Here is a 19944-nt window from a genome sequence, read left to right on the forward strand (position 1 = left end):
AAATATATCAAAAATTATTAGTAACTATGATAATAAAAATTTTAAGTTTAATAACAAAAAAATTTAAATAAAAATATGATATACAGTGAAACTTGGATAATTCGAGTCTCAGGGGACCGTTAAAAAAATGTCTACAAAAAACAGTGATACCTACAGAAGCTTCTGCAAACGATCGAAATCAACACTTTTGCAGATGTTTTCGTTCCTATTCTTGCCTGAATTTTGTCAACCGAAAAAAATTGGCAAACAAAATTCGGCCAAGAATACCAATTAAAACATTTGCAATCTGTAAAAATGGTCAATTGTTGTCATTATGGCAGGTGTTCTCATGCGTCATTAAAACAACAAAAAACATTTTGTCTCAAAAAATTTATTGAAAATAAGAACATTTGTTACAACTGGCAAAAAAGACAGACTTTAACTTTTTCCAAAGAAATCCGAAATTTTTAGCTGATTTATAGAATTTATCTTCTCGGCATTGACTTCTAAGGTATTCTAAGGTGAACTAAAAATAGACTGACTTACGTCATTTTTACTTTTAAAGTAGTGACTACTACATCTTCATCCACGTTGACAAAATCTGCATAAGAGATGGCAGGATCAGAAATCAGGTCCTCCCAGCCGTCAACTAAAAGCAGCTCTTCTGTTAAAGTGTCGTTAGCGTTTTCTGCATTCTCCTTCTTTTTTACGAAACCAGCTTTTTGAAACAGTGTTTGATCGTTTCGGGTGTTACTTTCTCACAAGCTTTCTCACACATTCGAGAGGCTTGAAGAATGTCTAACTTTATTTGAAGGGAGTAGCAATCTTCCGTCAATATGTTTTCAACCAAAAAACGTCTGTTAAAATGTTTAAGATTTTTTATGATACCCTAGTCTATAGGCTGAAGAACTGAAGTCATGTTTTCAGGAAAAAAAAACCTTTTACATTTTCTATTAGTGGGATAGTGTTGTAGGCCGTACAGTTGTCAATAAACAAACTAACTTTTCTTTTTTATTTTATGAACATTTTGTCTAATTTCATCAGTCATTTCTTGAAAACATCCCTAGCCATCCAAGCTCCTGCACTGCTCACATATTCCACTGGTTTGAACTTGACATTCTTAAAACAACGCAGATTAACCGACTTACCAATCATCAGTAGAGGCAGCACTTCTGATCCGTCCATTTTTGCACCAATTAGGAGAATGACTCTTTCTTTGCTTAGTTTTCCTCCGTGACATTTTTCATTTTTAAACGCCAGTGTTTTGGTAGGAGTGCATTTTAAAAAAGATCTTTCTCGTCAACATTGAAGATGTCTCTTTCATCTATATCCTGAATTATCTCCTTCGATTTTTTTTCCATTTGTTGGCTTCTTGCTGATTAACGGCCCTACTTTCTCCCCAAATGGATTTGAATGAAATTTTGTTGCGTTCTTTGAAGCCATCTAGCCATCCTTTACTCGCCTTAAAGTTGTTTTACCCATTTCAACAACAAATTGTTCAGCTTTGCTTCTTATAAGGGGACCACTCACGGAAATCTCCTTATCCCCACCATTTAAAAACACATTTGGATTTTCTGGCTCCCTTAACCATTTTCGTTCTTTATTGCACTCATTTTTACTATTGAGATTTTATTCTTTATTCTTCAACTAGGTATATCCACCTACTTGAAGAAGTAGGTGTGAATTATCATGTGTTCATGTCATGTCATTTTCTACTTCTTTAATTGCCGCGATTTTTCCGATAACGTCAAAGTTTTGTATGTTCGAAGTTTACAGAAGGGTCGTACCGGGAGGGGGGGGGGATTTAGGGCTAGTACAATGCACGATGGTCTTGAATGTCTTGAAACACGTGGCTCGTGAAGACAGGAAAGAATACTACTTTTTTTTCTCGGAAATTTCCAGCATGAAATTGGCATTTTAGCTTGTAGAGAAGTTCGAATTATCCAAAATATAATTCGAATTATTTAAGACTTTTTACAGTTACTTATATAGGAAATGCTAGGGACCAGAATAAAAATTCGAATTAAAGAAGATTTCGAATTAGAGAAGTTCGGATTAAGCAGGTTTCACTGTATTATATTATAAAATTATTAAGTTACACTACAATACGCTTAATGTAAAAATATTTACCATGTGTTGAGATAACAGTTGCCTAAAGGATTCTGCCTGCGCATCTGGCCCTTTCTCATTACCTTGAGCGTTTAACTAAAAAATAAAGATGTACATTAAAATCTGTTTTTTTAATATTTATAAGCTAGACAAGTATATAATTTAGCGACATCCTGCTTAATTAAATGGTAAACTAAAAGTTTAATACTATTTATGTTGCATGAAGAGTCTAAATATGAGGGCCACGTTTTGTAATTTAAAGCTCAAAATATTGTTTTAGCGATAATAGCTAGGTTTTGCTTACTATACCTATTAAATGAAAAGACTGATATGTTATTTGAACACACTTATGACACATTAAAGAATAGAAAAGAAAAGTATTTTTGAAGTGTGTAAAAATTTATTTTCTAGCTGAGCGCTTTTGGCTTACACAGACATCCTCAGTGCTATGGTCAAGTTTTAAAAAGCACAACTACTTAAGACTATTTGGTAGAAAATCCACAATTTTCCTTTTTCGTCATAAAAGTTACGTTATAAAAACTTCTTTGAAGAAAACATAAGAGACGGAACATTTGACTTCACAAAAATACATTAAAGAAGTTGTTTATGGTACGGGTGAAACCGACCATTTGCTTGAAGTTAATGCGTCAGACAGCTGTTTGCTGCTATTGATATTTTTCAACTTGTTCTATTACGTTACCATTTATTATCAATATTTGGTGTATATTTTGTGGTCTTTTTGTAATTATTATATTGTATTTTGCTTTTTGTTTCTTTGAGTTTTTGAAAAATTGTTCAGACTTTAAGGTAAGAAAAGTGGCAATAAAATTTGTCTAACTCCTGTCTAACTCCTTTACAGAGCTTCGTTTTTTGTGACTGCCGCCTAGCAATTTGAACTATGGTAGCTTAGTTCCAATGTAATGTTTGGATTATCTTTATGGATTTACTGTCAAGGTGCTTATTTATAAGTATTGATATTATACTTTCATGTCATGCTCTATTTAGTAAGCATAAGTGTAGGTCAACGTTTACAACATTTACAACGACATTGACGAATTAGTATGTAAATAGCAAATAGTCCTTCTCGAGTACCCCTTCCATTTCGGTACCCAAACTGCGTCTCTCTAATCTCGTCCTCTACCCTTTTATAGATTCTTTTATGTATTACTTTAATGAGTAACGACGCCTCATGAGTCATACTTTTAAAGTATGACTCATGAGGCCTCGTGTTCAATAGTCAGAGCACTCTTTTGATGCTTGTTTTTTAGGGATGGTTATAAATGCTGACTACAGTCATTCTTGCGGTATTATTCCTGTATCGTACACCTTGTTGAACAAATCTGCCAATATTATTAAATTATTCTCTTCCACTAGTTTTAATAGTTCTAGAGGTATTTCATCTAATCCAGCTGCCTTATTATCTATAGAATTTTTAATAGCATATTTGATTTCATCTATCGTGATTTTTTTCTGCGACAGAAGTGATTATGTCTATCGTGATCTCTAAAGGATTTAATTCTCGTATCTGCTGCATTTCAACGCTTTCATTTTGGAAAAGTTCTTTAACTTATTCCTCTTATCTTCTTCTATTAACAGTACTCTTTTTTTGTCTTTTATTTGTCCTTGTTGACTTTTTTTGACACATTTCGGTCATTTCTCTTATTTTTTATGCATATTTCTCATATCATATTTTGTCTCTAGTTTTTTTATCTCTTCACATTTTTTCATTAAATACATTTTCTTAGCTGTTTTGATTTTTTTTAATTACTCGTTGTATCTTTTTATCTATCTTTTTCTTTATATTTCCTTCTTTATTTCATCTGTAGTAGTATTTATTCTATTATTTTTTAGCTTCTGCTCTATGTTGTATCAAACTTTCTTGAGTTGATTTGAGTAAGCTAAACTTGAGCAAACAATAAAAGAATATAATTTTTTTTAACATCCCAACTTGAAGACACACGAGTGTTATAATCCGTTTGCTCAGCTTGGAAATATTTTGGAAAATTCATTATGATAATATACAAAATAAAAATTCCTACAATCTCACTATTAATAATTCAAATATACTTACTGTGCAGACTTTTTTATTAAAAAAAAAGCAGAAAAATAAGGAATAATGGAAGTGTATATTAATGAATTTTAATAAAAGATTTTATGTCTGTAAATAATAATCTATAACCTACTATTAAATTTCAAAAAGAAACATTTAAAACTTGTTTGCATTGATACAGTTTTATTTTGTTAATAAAATGCTTGTGAATAATTTTTTACTTCTAAGTTACCAGTTTTTATGGTAACTTAGTAGATTAAGATAGTTAAGATTGGTTATGAGCACTTATTGCATTGTATAGTACCTAATTTCCAGTTTGTTAAAATTTAATCAATGTAGCAAATTAATGATTACTAAATTTACTAGACAGTTGGGTCTGGGATCAGTGAACCAAGTATACCACACCTTATTAATAGCTGAAGTAAACTTACTGCTGCAGACTTTTTTACTTGAGAAAAGAGTGGTATGGGATCAGTAACTCGAGTATACAAAGGGAATTTTATTTATTTTTATAAAAATAACAGTGAACATTTTGGCGAGAGCATTTTTGATCGTGTAGATTTTGCCGAAAGCGAATGTAATGTTTCTAACTAAATTTATCATTGGTTGTATAAAAACAGGGAAAACCATTTTATGGACTTCAAAAAGCGTTAATTTAAACTATTAATTGTAAAAAAATTACAAATAAATACCGTTTTATTCGATAGAGTATAGTTTAATTTTAGGTATATTACTTAATAAATGTCGGTCCAAATGTCGGTCAGATAGCCAAGCGGGCTGGGCGGTCGGTTCTCATTCGCTTCATTGCGAGTGGTTCAGTGGATGTGAGTTCAATCCCCAGCTCGGTGTACAGAAAACAAAAAGGCTAACGCAGCAGTTTAAAATTCTAAATGAATCTGCGGCTTAGACTAGAATATGCTGGTGTCTGATCGGCCTATGGTGGAGCAGTACGTCAAGAGATAAGGGCTTGCGGCTCGGATACTTCTCCATAGATCCCTACCGGAAGGGCGTACCGCCTAAATACCAGTGTATATATATATATAGTATGGTGGAAATGAAAGGAATAAATTCGTTATTTTGTAAACCGGAGACTTTAAGGAAAAATCCTGAAACCCGTCGATTTTTATTTTTAAATAAGCTATTTGTAAGAATACATTTTTATTTTTGACGTCATCTATGTGAGCGTGATGACGTCATTGCTAAAAATTTTGAATAGAAAGGGGGGTATTGTAATACATCATTTGAAAGGTCTTTTAAATACCTATTCAGCTATATCAATATGTCTAAGTAATTAAAGTTTGTAATTGTTTAAAAAAATAATTAAATTTTTATTATTACAATAAATATTTATTAAGTATTATTCAATAAATACAACGAAACCTAAATTAAGTGCTCAAATTGTTTACCTTCAGCTAAAATACAATGAGAAAGGCGTGCCGCGAACTCTTCTCTAACATTCTCTAAAACTTCCGGAGTTATTTGAACAACCTCATTACGTATTCTTTCTTTCAGTTCATTAATATTTTGTGGTCTATTTTGATACACCTTACTTTTTAAATATCCCCATAAAAAGAAATCAAGAAATCAAGAGGAGTCAAATCAGGTGACCTAGGCGGCCATTCTATTGTTCCTCTTCGACCTATCCACCGATTTGGAAAGACGTTGTTTAAGTAGTTGCGTACCAAGACAGCATAGTATGGAGGCGCACCATCTTGCTGTAGCCATAAATCATTTCTGTTTGGAAACAACCGGTTCAATTCTGGAAGCAAGAAATTTTGAAGAAATTCTAAATATTGAGGACCTGTTAAGTTTTTTTCGAAAAAGTATGGTCCAATACACCTATTATCTATTATTCCCACCCAAACATTAATTTTCTCTGGGTATTGAGTACGGTACTCTTGTATCCAGTGTGGATTTTCCGTAGCCCAGTACCGATAAGTTTGACGATTGACATGACTGTTTAGTAGAAATGTAGCTTCATCAGAGAAAATAATATTTTTTAAAAACATCGGATCTCTGTTATATCGTTCCATTATAATGTCAAAAAATTCAATTCGTCTATCAAAATCATCTTCCATAAGTTCTTGTACTAAACTTACTTTGTAGGGATGCCACTTTTCCTTCTTTAGCTGTTTAAGAACTGTTGAATGGTTTATGTCATTATCTAATGCTACGTGCCGTGAACTGTTATGAGGATTATCTTGAAAAGCTAACAGTACGTCTACTTGTTGGTTTTCAGATATTGGTTTTCTACTACCTTTAGGAAGATCTTTAACATGACCCGTATCTCTAAATTTTTTCTCAATTTTGCTTACAGTGGATTGTGAAATTGGTTCTCGACGGGGGTATTTATTATTAAATAACGCACATACTTCTTTCTGCGTACGATTTTTATCTCCATAACCAATCATTATGAGAATTTCAATTCTTTGCGTTTCAGTTAGCTTTATGTTCAAAGATACAAAGACTTTTTGAATACGTTTACTACAATAATACTATTAATCACTTGACAGAAAGATAATTAAGTTTAAATGTCCAACTATCAATGTCCATATTTATAAGGTAACTAGTTTTTTTTTAAAAAGGTAAAAAGTAGATAAAAAAGACATTTCATTACCAGTGATGGCCTTTATAAAATTTATTTTTGGGTGTCAATAATACATCATATCAATACTTAATAAATATTTATTGTAATAATAAATATTTAATAATTTTTTTAAACAATTACAAACATCAAATACTCAGACATATTGATATGGCTGAATAGGTATTTAAAAGACCTTTCAAATGATGTATTACAATACCCCCCTTTCTATTTAAAAATTTTAGCAATGACTTCATCACGCTCACATATATGACGTAAAAAATAAAAATGAATTCTTACGAATAGCTTATTTAAAAATAAAAATCGACGGGTTTCAGGATTCTTCCTTAAAGTCTCCGGTTTACGAAATAACGAATTTATTCCTTTCATTTCAACCATACTGTATATATATATATATATATATATATATATACTTAATAAATTCAATATTTTAATTTTGCCATCTATACATATGGTAACCAATTCAGAATTTCCTTTTAATTGATATTGAAGTATTTTTTATTAACTCTTATGTGACTGAAAATGTACCTGGGTACCTTTTGTAGTTTTGAATAAAGTTTTTTTAGAATTTAAAGTTACCTTGAGGTCTGGTTTCGTGACATCTCTAGGATAGTCTTGTTCACCTTATCTTTTTTTTTTAGTTTTTTTTGTCATTATTGTAGGTAGTTCTGAAGTTCTCTCATCCAGAATCATGAGGAGATGGCTTATCCCTGACAAATGGTTGGATTATGTGCCGACCAAAAACCATTTCCATAGAAACACGTGTAAAAGGTTTTGCAACCACTTTGGAAATAACAATAAGACTTTCTATAGAAGAAATACATAACTGCTTTGCAAGATCTTTCAGAAATTTACTTTGCCTATCAGTCGATCTAAACTTTGGTTTTGCTCCATGTATATATTATATATGCACCAAAAGCAGCAACATTAACCATGTTGTAAAAAATGCTAATGGCCAAAAATTTGTCAGTGTACGTTTGCTCTGCCTGATCTGTCATATGCATTGATAATATCAGGATTACTGATTTACTTTTTTTTGCATATATGAACATAGAGTTTCTTCTTTTGTAAATGCAAAATTGAATATATTGATCTATTTTTAGATGCCTGCATCACGTGACAAATCAACGTCAAATCCCATGACTTCAATATATGAGCCAGTTGTGAAGTTGTGAAGAAATTGTCTGTTGTCATATTCCTCCCAGAACCTTTATAGGAAGCAACTAAATCTAAAATTGTACGCTCAACAACGTTCACTAGGTATTCGCTGTCTGGTGGCTTCCCAGTGTAAAATTGACCTTGTATGGGATAAGAATTGGAAGCATCGCAAGCCCAAAAACTAGTATGCTATATTTTGCAGGTTTTAAAGGTATGTACTTTGTAAACTTCGTGTGTATTCTAAAGGAAACAATTGTTTATCAACTGTTCTGCAATCATTTGCTTTAAAAATTTTTCAAGTTCCTGTTCAGCTTTGTCCAGATATCACGAATTGGAGCGTGTTTGTCTGTTTTTGCACGTTTAGCACGTGTGTTTTGGTTAGCAACGCGAATAACCATTTTGAAGCGATCACGGTTCATAGCCGCATGAAAAAGAGGAGAGCAATCCATTTTCCACATTTCAGTTATATTTTCCTTATTAGATTTATGAACACCACTTGGGTACCAAAAAATGCTTCAAATTTTTCCTCAGTAAATGGATTCAAAACCTTTGGTGGTGGTCGTTTGAAAATTTAATACTGTTGAATTAGTCTTCACACTTAAATGTGTGTTATTGATTTTGTAGGTGCCCGGGTACGTATACCGTTATTGTAAGGGTTTTTTTGCCAGTCACTTACCGGTTAAATACTATTCCATATCTCAAAGACCTGTTAATGGTTGCTAAATTTTGTTGAAATCAGAAATATTAAACCAATTTGTTTGTAATTTTGTTGCAATTACAGATATAATTAGTCTGATTTCTTTGGTTGCAATAAATACTGTACCCGTTTTGTACCTCAGAATACAAGTATATTAAGCCCAATTTTAAACAAAAAGGGGATATCAATGAAAATGATTGAGAATTAAGTCCCGTTTTATATGATACTGAGAACTAAGTCTAATCTGTACTAACAACAGAGATGGCTAATTTGAAACTATACCATGTATTTGTGTCCTCTGGGACCACAGAATGTCAATTTTAACAGTACCTACAGTCTTAATTTGGTATTTTTAGTAATAACATGAAGTTTTCTTTTGGGATGCATCGAAAGACATAAACCATAAGCGTCAGTTTATATCATCGCATATAGAAGTGGTACAAACGTTTAGAAAAATATGAAGAACTGGATCAAATAAGGATTCTAGAGTTCACTCATGACAGTATTATTTTGACAATAATAATTCCATGGTACGTGTGTGCAAAATATTTTTCCTTAACAGTCTGCACGTTTAACAAACTAAACTTTTGTGATTTTGAAAAATCACATGAACAAGTAGGTGTTATAATTTCTGTGAATAAAACTAGATAGCATGGAAACTATGTTAAGGTACCAGAATTTCTGAAACAAGACCTTCGAGAAATTTTCTGTTAAAGAATCACATTATTTGCAAGAGAGATCGAGCAGAAAATATCTGAGAAGTCAGCTTACTATTGCAAAAATGTTTATATTTTATAAAGCACAGTCTGAAGAAAACAATCCAAATAAAAATCTGATTGCCAAGGTATAGTGACATTTTTAACACGGAGTTCAATTACTCCTTAAAGTCTCCAAATAATGATACTTGTGATCAATGTGACTAGTTTTTAGTGAATCTACGTAAAGAACAGAATGATGTTGAAAAGGAATCTCTATATACTAAATGCCAAATATAATGAACATTTGGAAGAAGCAGCCAGAAGATACTCTTTAAAGAAAGAAGATAAAATATGCACAAAGGAACAAAATTCTACAAAAAATATGATATGAGTCGATCTTCAAAAATGCCTTCCAACACTAGTGTTAACCACTGCGTAAAACTTTTACTCTTTAAAACTTTGGACATATAATTACACAATTTATGATGCCACTAATACTGCTACTACTTGTTTGATGTGGAACGAGTCCAAATCAGGACGCGATGCAATGAAATGGCATCAGAAATACTAAAGTGGGCATTATCTCGTGTTAAACCTCACCAAAAAGAAATTATTATCTGGTTGATATCTTAAAATTAAAATATTATTATGGTTAGGTGTTATTTTGATACTCTAAACAAAATTCCAACTTTGAAAACCATTAGACATAAATTCTTATTGCGTGTTCATACCCACCTAAAAGTTGATGCTTGCCATTTATTAATAAAATGCAAAAAAAGAAGACTTTTGGTTTTAAAATCATGACTCCCTGTGATTGGCAACGGTTAGCTAAAATGTGTACCATAACTAATCCGTTCGAGATGATTAATATGGAAAGAAGCAATTTCAAAGATTTATGTAATTGTATATCAATATCTTGTATTCATTTTTGTGTAAAAAAAAAATAGGGATGGCGTTTAGAAATAAGGGCAGAAAAGTGCGGAACACTGTACTCTAAAACTGATTTTTTAGGAAAAAGAATTTCAGGCAGTACATTTAATTTACATATACAAATACAGGCAACTTCAGACATTATTGAAATGGGTTCCAAACCAATTCATCATCATTGGTGCTACAGCCCTATAAAAGAGCCTCGACCTTCCCAAGTCTATTACGCCAGTCAGTTCTATCCATTGCCAACTGTTGCCAGTTTGCTGCGCCTATTTGTCTACCATCCTCATCTACACCATCCCTCCATCTGAGTTTTGGTCTACCCCTACTTCTATTTCCCACAGGTTGTGACATAAGGATTCTTCTAGAAGGGTTGTTCTGCTGTGATCTTGCCAGATGTCCTGCCCATCTTAGTCTTCCTATTTTTATAAAGGATACTACGTCTTTACCACCAAATATATGTTTATATCTGTGATATATCTCGTAGTTGTACCTCCTTCTCCAAACACCATTTTCACAGATGCCACCAAATATTCTTCTCAGGATCCTTCGTTCAAATATAAGCAGGAGATTTTCATCTGCCTTGGAAATGGTCCATGTCTCCGACCCATATGTCAACACTGGTTGTATAAGGGTTTTGTATATGGTTATTTTTGTTTTTTGGCTTAAGTTTCTGCTTCTCATATGTCTACTCAGTCCAAAATAGCATTTGTTTGCTAGGATTATTCTTCGCTTGATTTCTTCCGTCATGACGTTCTCCTTGGTGATCAGGGAGCCTAAGTATGTGAATTTGTCCACCACTTCAAAGGTAGAATTATCAACCGTGAATTGGTGGCCGATGTTTCTGGCTCTATTGTTGGGTATTGATGCCATTATCTTAGTTTTATTTTCATTTACTTGCAGGCCCATATTTTTTGAGGCGTTTGACAAGGTGGTATACATTTCTTCTAGCTTGCGTGTTGTGCGGGCAACTAGATCAACATCATCTGCATATGCCAAAATTTGGGATGATTTATTAAAAATGTTTCCTCTGCTGTCTATTTGGGCATCCCTGACCGCCTTTTCCAAAGATATGTTGAAAAGGAGACACGCCAGCGCATCTCCCTGTCGCAGCCCAACATGCGTTTCAAATGCCTGTGATTGTTCGCCCTGTATTTCGACTTTGCAAACAACTTTACGCATTGTAGCCTTAATCAATCTTATCAGTTTATCGGGGATGTGGAATTCATCCATGGCTTCATACAATTTATTTCTTAGGACACTATCATAGGCCGATTTAAAATCTACGAAAAGATGGTATGTGTCGATATTGAATTCATTGGTTTTTTCCAGTATTTGCCTTAGCACAAAGATCTGGTCTGTTGTTGATCGACTAGGCCTAAAACCACTTTGATATTCGCCAAGAAGTTCCTCTGATTATTCACTCAGGCGACCATATAAAATACTCGAAAATATTTTGTATGCTGTATTAAGGAGGGTTATTCCCCTATAGTTTCTACATTCCAATTCATCGCCCTTTTTGTGTAGCGGGCAAACGATCCCAATACACCACTCTTCTGGGATTTGTTCCTCATTCCAGGCTCTCAGTATGATTTTATATATATGATTAGTCAGAATAGCACCTCCACATTTAATAAGTTCCGCGGGTATACCATCACTTCCTGGAGATTTATTATTTTTTAGGTGTTTTATTGCATCCCGTACTTCCTGAATTGATGGAGGCTCCAATGATGTATTGTTGTTTGCTCCTGGGGGTGGTTGATTTGGATCTTTTACTTCGATAGTAAGCAGTTCTTTATAGTGTTCCACCCACCTTTTCAATACATCTTCTTTTGTATTGAGTATATGCCCCTCCTTATCCTTACATAGTCCGATCCTTGGTTTAAATACTTTTCTTGCTTTATTTAGATTTTTATAGAATTTTCTTGTTTGATTTTCCTTTTTTAATGCCTCAAGTTCTTCCAATATTCTATTTTCATAAATTCGCTTTTTTCTCCGATGGATGTACTTCTCTTCTCTTCTGAGATCTTTATATTTTTGTTCTTTTTCTCGGGTTCTTCTTTGCTGCATCAGTTTATATGCATTGTTCTTTCTTCTTGTAATGTCCTCGCACTCAGCATCGAACCACTCATTGTGTGGTGGTGGTCTTTGCGGCCCTAGAATGTTATTTGCTGCGTCTTTTATGTAATTTTTACACATTTCCCATTGTTCACTAATTGTTAGATTCTCTTTAGTTATGTATTTAGTTTCGATATAGTTTTGAAACCTTTCTACCGTTTGCGGGTTTTTGAGGAGTTCAATATTAAGGCGCCTTGTTTTGGTACTTCTCTCCTTCTTCGCATTTGAGATTCTAGCCCGAATTCTTGTGCCAACTAGAAAATGATCTGAATCAATATTGGCGCCTCGATAGGTGCGGATATCCATAAGGTTGGAGAAGTGTCTAGCATCTATGATCACATGATCAATTTGGTTGTTCGTTAATCCATCAGGCGAGGTCCAAGTCCCCATATGTATTTTTTTGTGTAGAAAACATGTGCTTCCTACGATCATGTTCTTTGAGGCTGCGAAGGTGACTACTCGGTGTCCATTTGAATTAGTATTATTATGGAGACTATATTTACCAATGTGCGGTAGATATATTTCTTCCCTTCCGATTTTTGCGTTCAGATCACCGATTACTATTTTAATGTCATTTCTGGGACAATTGTCATATGTTCTTTTTAATTCATCATAGAAATTGTCTTTTTCTTCGTCTTGCCTGTCCTCTGTTGGGGCATGTACATTAATAAGGCTAATATTAAAAAACTTGATTACATGAAACCAAACCAATTACATGATTTTTATATCAACCTAACGCATAGCAACATATATGAAGATGATAATAACCGTACCCAGTAATTTGTGTTGATTTAGTTTATGATTTATTGTTGTTTGTAACTTACATTGAATACCTACAATATTAGTCTAATTTTTGTTCTATTAAAGGTTCCTTTATCAATAAAAATTGTTATTTTATTTTGTGTTTTGTTCAAATAATAACCATAACTTGTGTGGACTTAAAATTGAAACTGTGACATATTTTATGCTTATACTGTTGTCCTTAAAATTGACTTGAAATTAATAAAAAATTGTATTATGTCCAAATCGCCAATTGTATTTTGTGCTTTAATTGCTTGAAATTCACTAGTTGATACATTATAGATTGTCAAAAAAAATTGGCAAAAAAACATAGGACGAAAAATACTAAACCTTAACTTAAAAACTTTATAAATATTGATAAATTTTAAACCGCGGTCCTGGAAAATCCATATTTTGAAATCTGTTACATTTGCTTGACATCTAGGGAGTAATGTCTGAACTAAAAAATAAATTAGTTTACTTCTGTACTAATTTGTTCATGCATGTATAGATGTCACAATTAAATTTATGACGTAAAATAAAATTGGAATATAAATACAATTTAACATACAACGGTAATATAGCTTTGCTTATAAATAATATTTCTCAGAGATTAAATTTAAACTCAGAGAATATACATAACAGTTCCTAGCAATGCAATTAGTAATACACTTGACGGGGTGTAAAGTCAAAGTCGACAATCTATCTCCCATTTCCATAATTTTGAGAAATTGAGAAAAACTGTAGAAACCAACAAAATTAAATTAAAACAATAAAACTGATATGGACTGATATACAATTTGGTTTGTGATTGGATGTCCAGAAAGAGGGGCTTAAGAAATTATTTCTTTTCCTTTTTTTTAATATGTTAGTTTGGAGATTGCCGTTTTTGTTTGCAATGCTTGAAGACTGACGGATATGAAAATGATCTATAAGGATATTGCAAGTTTTAAAACTAATAAAACATCATTTGGTCAGTTACTTAATGATAAACAAAAAATATATTTTGATATTGAACAATAATATAATATATAAACAATTTATATACATTTTTCACTTAAACTAAAATATCCGAAAGTTCGGGTATATATTCACAAGTGTCGACAGACTCTAACTCTGGAACAGGATTCTCCAAGTAGTTCTGGTTTGCTTCTTGTTCATAACATTGAAAAAGCTTTTTATTTAGTTAGGCTGATTGAGTTGTGTCCAGTCTAAACCAAAATGTTTAGTCAAAAGATTTCGCACATCATGCAGTTTTAAATTATTTACTTTGTGAGCATCGAGGATAAGTTTTTCTGGATAAATCATGCTAATCAAGCCTTTTCGTGTGATATTTACAAAAGATCCGAAATCGTTTTTGTATTTACCTCGTATTAAAACATTTCCTGTCCGACATTGTTTTAAAATGTACCTTTAAAATTCCTTAAACTGAAAACCCCATGCTGCTACTAGTTTAAGAACCTTTTGAACAGCAGACTTCCAATCGTAAACACAGCTTTGTTTCATAACAACGCCCGTAGAAAATTAGAAATAATTTCCTTGTATTCGCCAATCGTCATTACTACTTCTCGTTTTCGTAAATTCTTCTCAATTTGACCAAAAACTCTATGGGCTGGTAAGAATGAGTGACCAACTACAGGAAAAACTAACTCAAGTAAATTAACATTTGGTGGTGCGCTCTCGGCTAGCCATTTGCAGCACATACCAATCATTATTGAGTTTTTATTTTGACCACTACATACATCGGCGATCAGTCGTACCTTCTTTGACATGTTGCCAAAATCAGTGTCATTAAGTCGACGAAAGACTGCAGAGGAAATTTCATTTGATCCTTTGCCAAACATGTTCTCAGTCCAACACTTTGAGTTGAGGACTTTGACGAACCTTCAACAATAGTTAAATTATAAAAATAAAGCTGGCTTGAATAATAAGCACTTTAATCAGGAACTTTGGGGAGGACCAATTTTTTTTGGTAGTCAAACGACAAAGTGACTAGGTCTTCTCTGCTTTCTTGAAGAAATTGGAAAAATGCTTTCGCTCGAAGTTTGTGGAGCCGTTTTTCAGTCATTAGTTTAATTTTAGATTGCTCATTTTTCTCGAATTTAATGCGTTCACTTAACTCTATACATTTTGAGCAAATGTCTGTTCTTGGAGTTTTAAGCTCAAATTATATTTTCTGTTAAATATATAGTGACAATACGGTCTCTTCACAGTCTTCGATGAATTTGTCTGAGCAGTGTTCATTAAATACAATATTGAGACGCTAAGTTCAGATGGAAGATACATTCTGTTCGTGACTGAACGGCAGTAATGGGATTCAGTACATTTTAATTGATTTATAAAATTTGCACGCCTTTCAACTTATCCTGATATTTCGCAGTTTTTCGATCACTACCTCTGCGTTCAATAGGTACTTGGCCTGTTTTAATAAATCGTTTTATTATATAGGAAAGCCTGTGTTTTGTTATGCCTAGCACGTTGAAAAAAGCTGCTTGGTACTCTGGAACTTTCTCCTTGGATAAAAAATTACGGATAAAACATTTTACCTAGTGCTTATTTGTAGAATACTTTTCATTTTTCGGCCGACGACGGACAGTACGACTCATGCAGTATTTCAAAATAAAGGTATCTTGAGTCGCTTTTTCTTTGGTCTCATAGAATAAGCTATGAAATGTCTGTATATTGTTCATTTCCAGCAAGTAGCACTTATATGTTTTTTAATTTAGACCACATGTTGGGTATTCTGGCATATTTAAAAAATTATGAACATAGGTACTGAAATGGGTTAAAATTTTAACAAAATTTTATTATAACATTTACAAAAGTACTCACCTTAGACGTTTTGCAAAGTTTTTCTTCCCTTTTTCAGGTTGTCTTATTAGCTTCCATGCCTTTTTTTGTGACAAGAGAATCATTAATTTTCATGATAAAAAATTAATAGGTTTTTTGTAAATAAAACTAATTTATTAGACACAAATATAGTTTAGGAAAAGCACAAAAGCAATGTAACAACTCCCGAAACTAATACAAATTATAATAGCACGATATAACGGCAAATCTAATCATGTTTGTGTTGATCACGTGCGTGCGCTATGTGGTTCTTATTGGCCGCAGCGTATTGGCCCGTTTTCGGTTATACCGGTTTTTTTTGCTTACGGTTTAACCTAGCGGTTATAACCGGCCAAAAAAACCAGTTTTTCCAAAAACCGGTTTTCGGTTTTTTTTTAATCCAATAGGTTACAAAGTTACATTTACAATGCACTTTAGTTTGCGATACTTCATTCGACTCAATATCAATATGATCAAAATTAGAAGGTACTATCGGAAGAACATCAATATCAATATAAATAAAATCCAATTTTTAATAAAACCATTTTATTCTGTTAATTATTATATATTTATTGATTATTGTTAAATATAATATAGCGAAAGATTAATATATTATACATATTGCAATAATATACAATAAAAGTATAATATAAGTAGAATGAAGTAATATTTTAAGTAAAAAAGTATAAGTTAGAAGGTGACAAATAGGTCATATTATATGAAATGGATTTAGCATTGTGTTGGCCAGTATTTTTTATGAAGCCTATTGAGAAAAACTCGTTCATATATATGTTGATCGGTTAAGCAGCTTCTCTCATCTGACACAATATCATTCAATGATGACACCAGTCTCTCTGATGCCACCGAACAACGACATGTATTTTTTAGCTATAAAAGCCAAGCCTGGCATACAAGTTCTGTTCTGCTCCCAGAATGAAAACAGATCACTTAATCTCAGAAGCAAAGGCTGCTGCAGATATAGAGCCAGTTCATTTGAAAAAGAACTTTGAATCCGTGTGTCATGAGAACTTGAACTGGAATCACCGTTCACCAACCCCAGATCGTGTGAAGACCAAAGATGGTTTGATTTTAAACTTACTTTAACTTCTTCATTCTGGAAGGAGCAGGAAGGAGAAAGTTTTCCGATTTCGGTAAGGTACGTCCTAACTTCCGAGCCTAAATTGGATGTAAATTGATATAAGGTTGAATGCTCAAATAAATGAACTTTGATAAAATGAAAGGCAGATATCGAGCACAGTTTTATTAATTAAATCTTGCCCAAGTACTTTCGCCTCCTAGAGCATCTTCAGGGGCATTTCGTCAAATTTGGGCTATCCAACGATCGCAGAATGTCGTAAACATAAAAATAAACATAAAATTGTACATAACACTACACTAAACAAGGACAAATAGTTTATAGTCGGTAACAGGAGAGAGATTCTCTCCTGTTTCCCTGTTTCCTGTTACCCCAACCATTTCAACTTATAAAAAATTCTCAGGATTCTTTCAAATGGGATTTAAAAAAAATAATATCAACATAAATATTTTACTTAAAAATAAATTGGATAATGCAATTCATCTTTTATTTTTACTACCATCAAAAAAATTTATCATGTATTACTTTTAACACGTTTGTATATTTGTATAATAGGTACATTTTAACTCATTTAATACTTCCTCTATGGGTGTATCGTTTTGAAAACGTAGGGAAATCCTTGGAGATTCGTATTCGTAATCGGTGCCTAATTCGATATTCATAGTCAGAACATTACTTTTGGTAATCAGAGAAACCCATTCACCCACTTTCAATGTCAAGAGTCGAGTGTGAAAAATAGATGATGTACCAGATCAGTTCTTATGTAAATATTAGGATTACAAATACCTTTTGAACGAAATATTATAAAAAAATTGTTTCTGGCTGATGTGAGTTTGCACTTTCAGTTTGCTTTTGTATTAATAAAATAAAATAAAATTTGAATTATGGTTTTGTTTGGAATAATTACTTAAGAATAATAATTATGATTGGGATCCAAAATAATACCTAACCTAATCCTAATCACCATAAAAACTTAATAACCGGTTTTTACATTAAAAATAAAAAACCGGTTATAACCGAGACAAAAAAACAACCGATAAAACCGGTTATTGCGATGTAAAAAAACCGGTTTTCGGTTAAAACCGGTAGGTTTTTCCCATCCTTACTTTTGATCCCAACATGAACTTTTCATTTGTATAAAGTTAAGACCGTTTTTGGTTTTTACAAATAGTTCTATCTAGATATTAAAAAAAAAAAAAAACGCAATAGATGGCGTCCGTAACTCAAAACAGGAAAAATTGGAGATTGCCGCCTTTGATTTTGCACCCCTCACTTACGTTGTGTGTACTACTCTCGCCAAATATTAAACTGCCCAAGCGCTCTCACCAAAATTTTAAATTCCAATTTTATGAAAAAAATTAACATTTATCCTAAAATTCGAAAATCCAAACTTATTTGTTAAATAACACGACATGTATTTTATATCAAATTTACTTCATAAGAACCTGTGAATGTTTTCTGCATTTCACTATAAATATGTTTTATTATGTGTTAACATAAAATTTACTTTACTTCTTTCACTCAGCGTTGGCATATTTCGCCAGCTTCTTTCTTCGAAAAATACAACACAAATGTTTCTACCTCTCGCTTTTGATAGTCCAAATATACTTACTGTCGCAGACTTCTTTTATTGAAAAAAGAATAAGAGTAATCATAAATCATGGGTGTGTATATTCATTAATTTGTAAAATACTCTGTTCGCTGATCCCTCCGAGCTGTTTGGCAATTTTAGTAATTATTTTTTGGTACTTTGGTTAAATTTTGACCGACTGGCAGAGACTAAAAATTACTATACATCCAAGTGTACGTGCTCATAGCCAATATTTAAAAAAATATTTACATGTAGTTTATTAACTCTAATTATTAACTCTATTAACTTAATTTTATAGTCATTTATAGATTAGTATTTATAAATGGAATGTTTTCTTTACAGTAATGAATATATACTCCCATTATTCATGATTATCCTTTTGTTTTTTAACCAAAGGAGTCTGCAACATTTAGATTATTAAGCTATTAATGCTTAGGGGTAGAATTTTTGTTGTATGTTTCCAAAAATGAATCTAACGCAAAGCTGAACGAAAGACATTAGACAGTTTGGAAGGGGATCAGTAGACCTAGTAAAGAACAAGACATGCTACATAATTTACAAAATAGGAGAATAGTTCACCATCTCAAACTTTTAGTTTAACCTTGTGCTTCACTTTTTGTTTGCATTAAAATACACACACACACACACACACACACACACACACACACACACATATATATATATATATATATATATATATATATATATATATATATATATATATATATATATTATAGGTATATTATATTTTGTGCGAAAATAAATAGTAAAATAGTATTCATTGGAAATTACGATATCGTTTAAAAAATGTTTTATTAAAATAAAAAGTATCTGTTACATACCAATTTCTTTAAATTTATATTCTTTTACGATTTAGTACATAAATGTTGAAAAATAAACTTTTTATTTAAAGTACTTACTGGTACTAAGAATACATGTCCTGGAGCCCCTGGTACACCTGGTGTACCGTAAATTCCATCTCTTCCTGGATCACCTTTAGGGCCAATAGGACCTTGCGGACCTGGAGGTCCTGGATAGCCACGAACGCCAGGTGGACCTCTTATGCCAGCATAAGGATCGGGACCTTGTGATGATATGTTTGTTTCTGGAAACTGGATAGTAATACATAAGAACCTTTCAAAAATTACATAAATTTATTTTTATTTAATAAACTTTTAATCTTTATTATCTGTTATATCTTAAAATCAATATAAAATGATATAGATTATAGGTTATAAACAAAATTTAGACATTTAAATTTAAATTAAATATCTTCCTAATTTACACAGAAAGGAGTACCTAGG

The 19944-nt window shown here is 32.3% G+C and overlaps 1 protein-coding gene across 1 annotated transcript in view; it reads right to left on the bottom strand.

Annotated features, from left to right (window-relative positions):
• LOC140443752 (uncharacterized) overlaps window positions 1-19944 on the bottom strand; it is a 255377-nt gene that overhangs the window by 63816 nt on the left and 171617 nt on the right. Inside the window, exons 9-10 of the mRNA XM_072535170.1 lie at window positions 19561-19752; window positions 2110-2184 (exon numbers count right to left, since the gene is read on the bottom strand). Coding sequence (XP_072391271.1) covers window positions 2110-2184; window positions 19561-19752 — 267 coding nt within the window. The remainder of the gene's footprint in view (window positions 1-2109; window positions 2185-19560; window positions 19753-19944) is intronic.

Source organism: Diabrotica undecimpunctata, chromosome 6, assembly GCF_040954645.1.
Source record: "Diabrotica undecimpunctata isolate CICGRU chromosome 6, icDiaUnde3, whole genome shotgun sequence".
In the NCBI taxonomy this organism is placed as follows: Eukaryota; Metazoa; Arthropoda; class Insecta; order Coleoptera; family Chrysomelidae; genus Diabrotica; species Diabrotica undecimpunctata.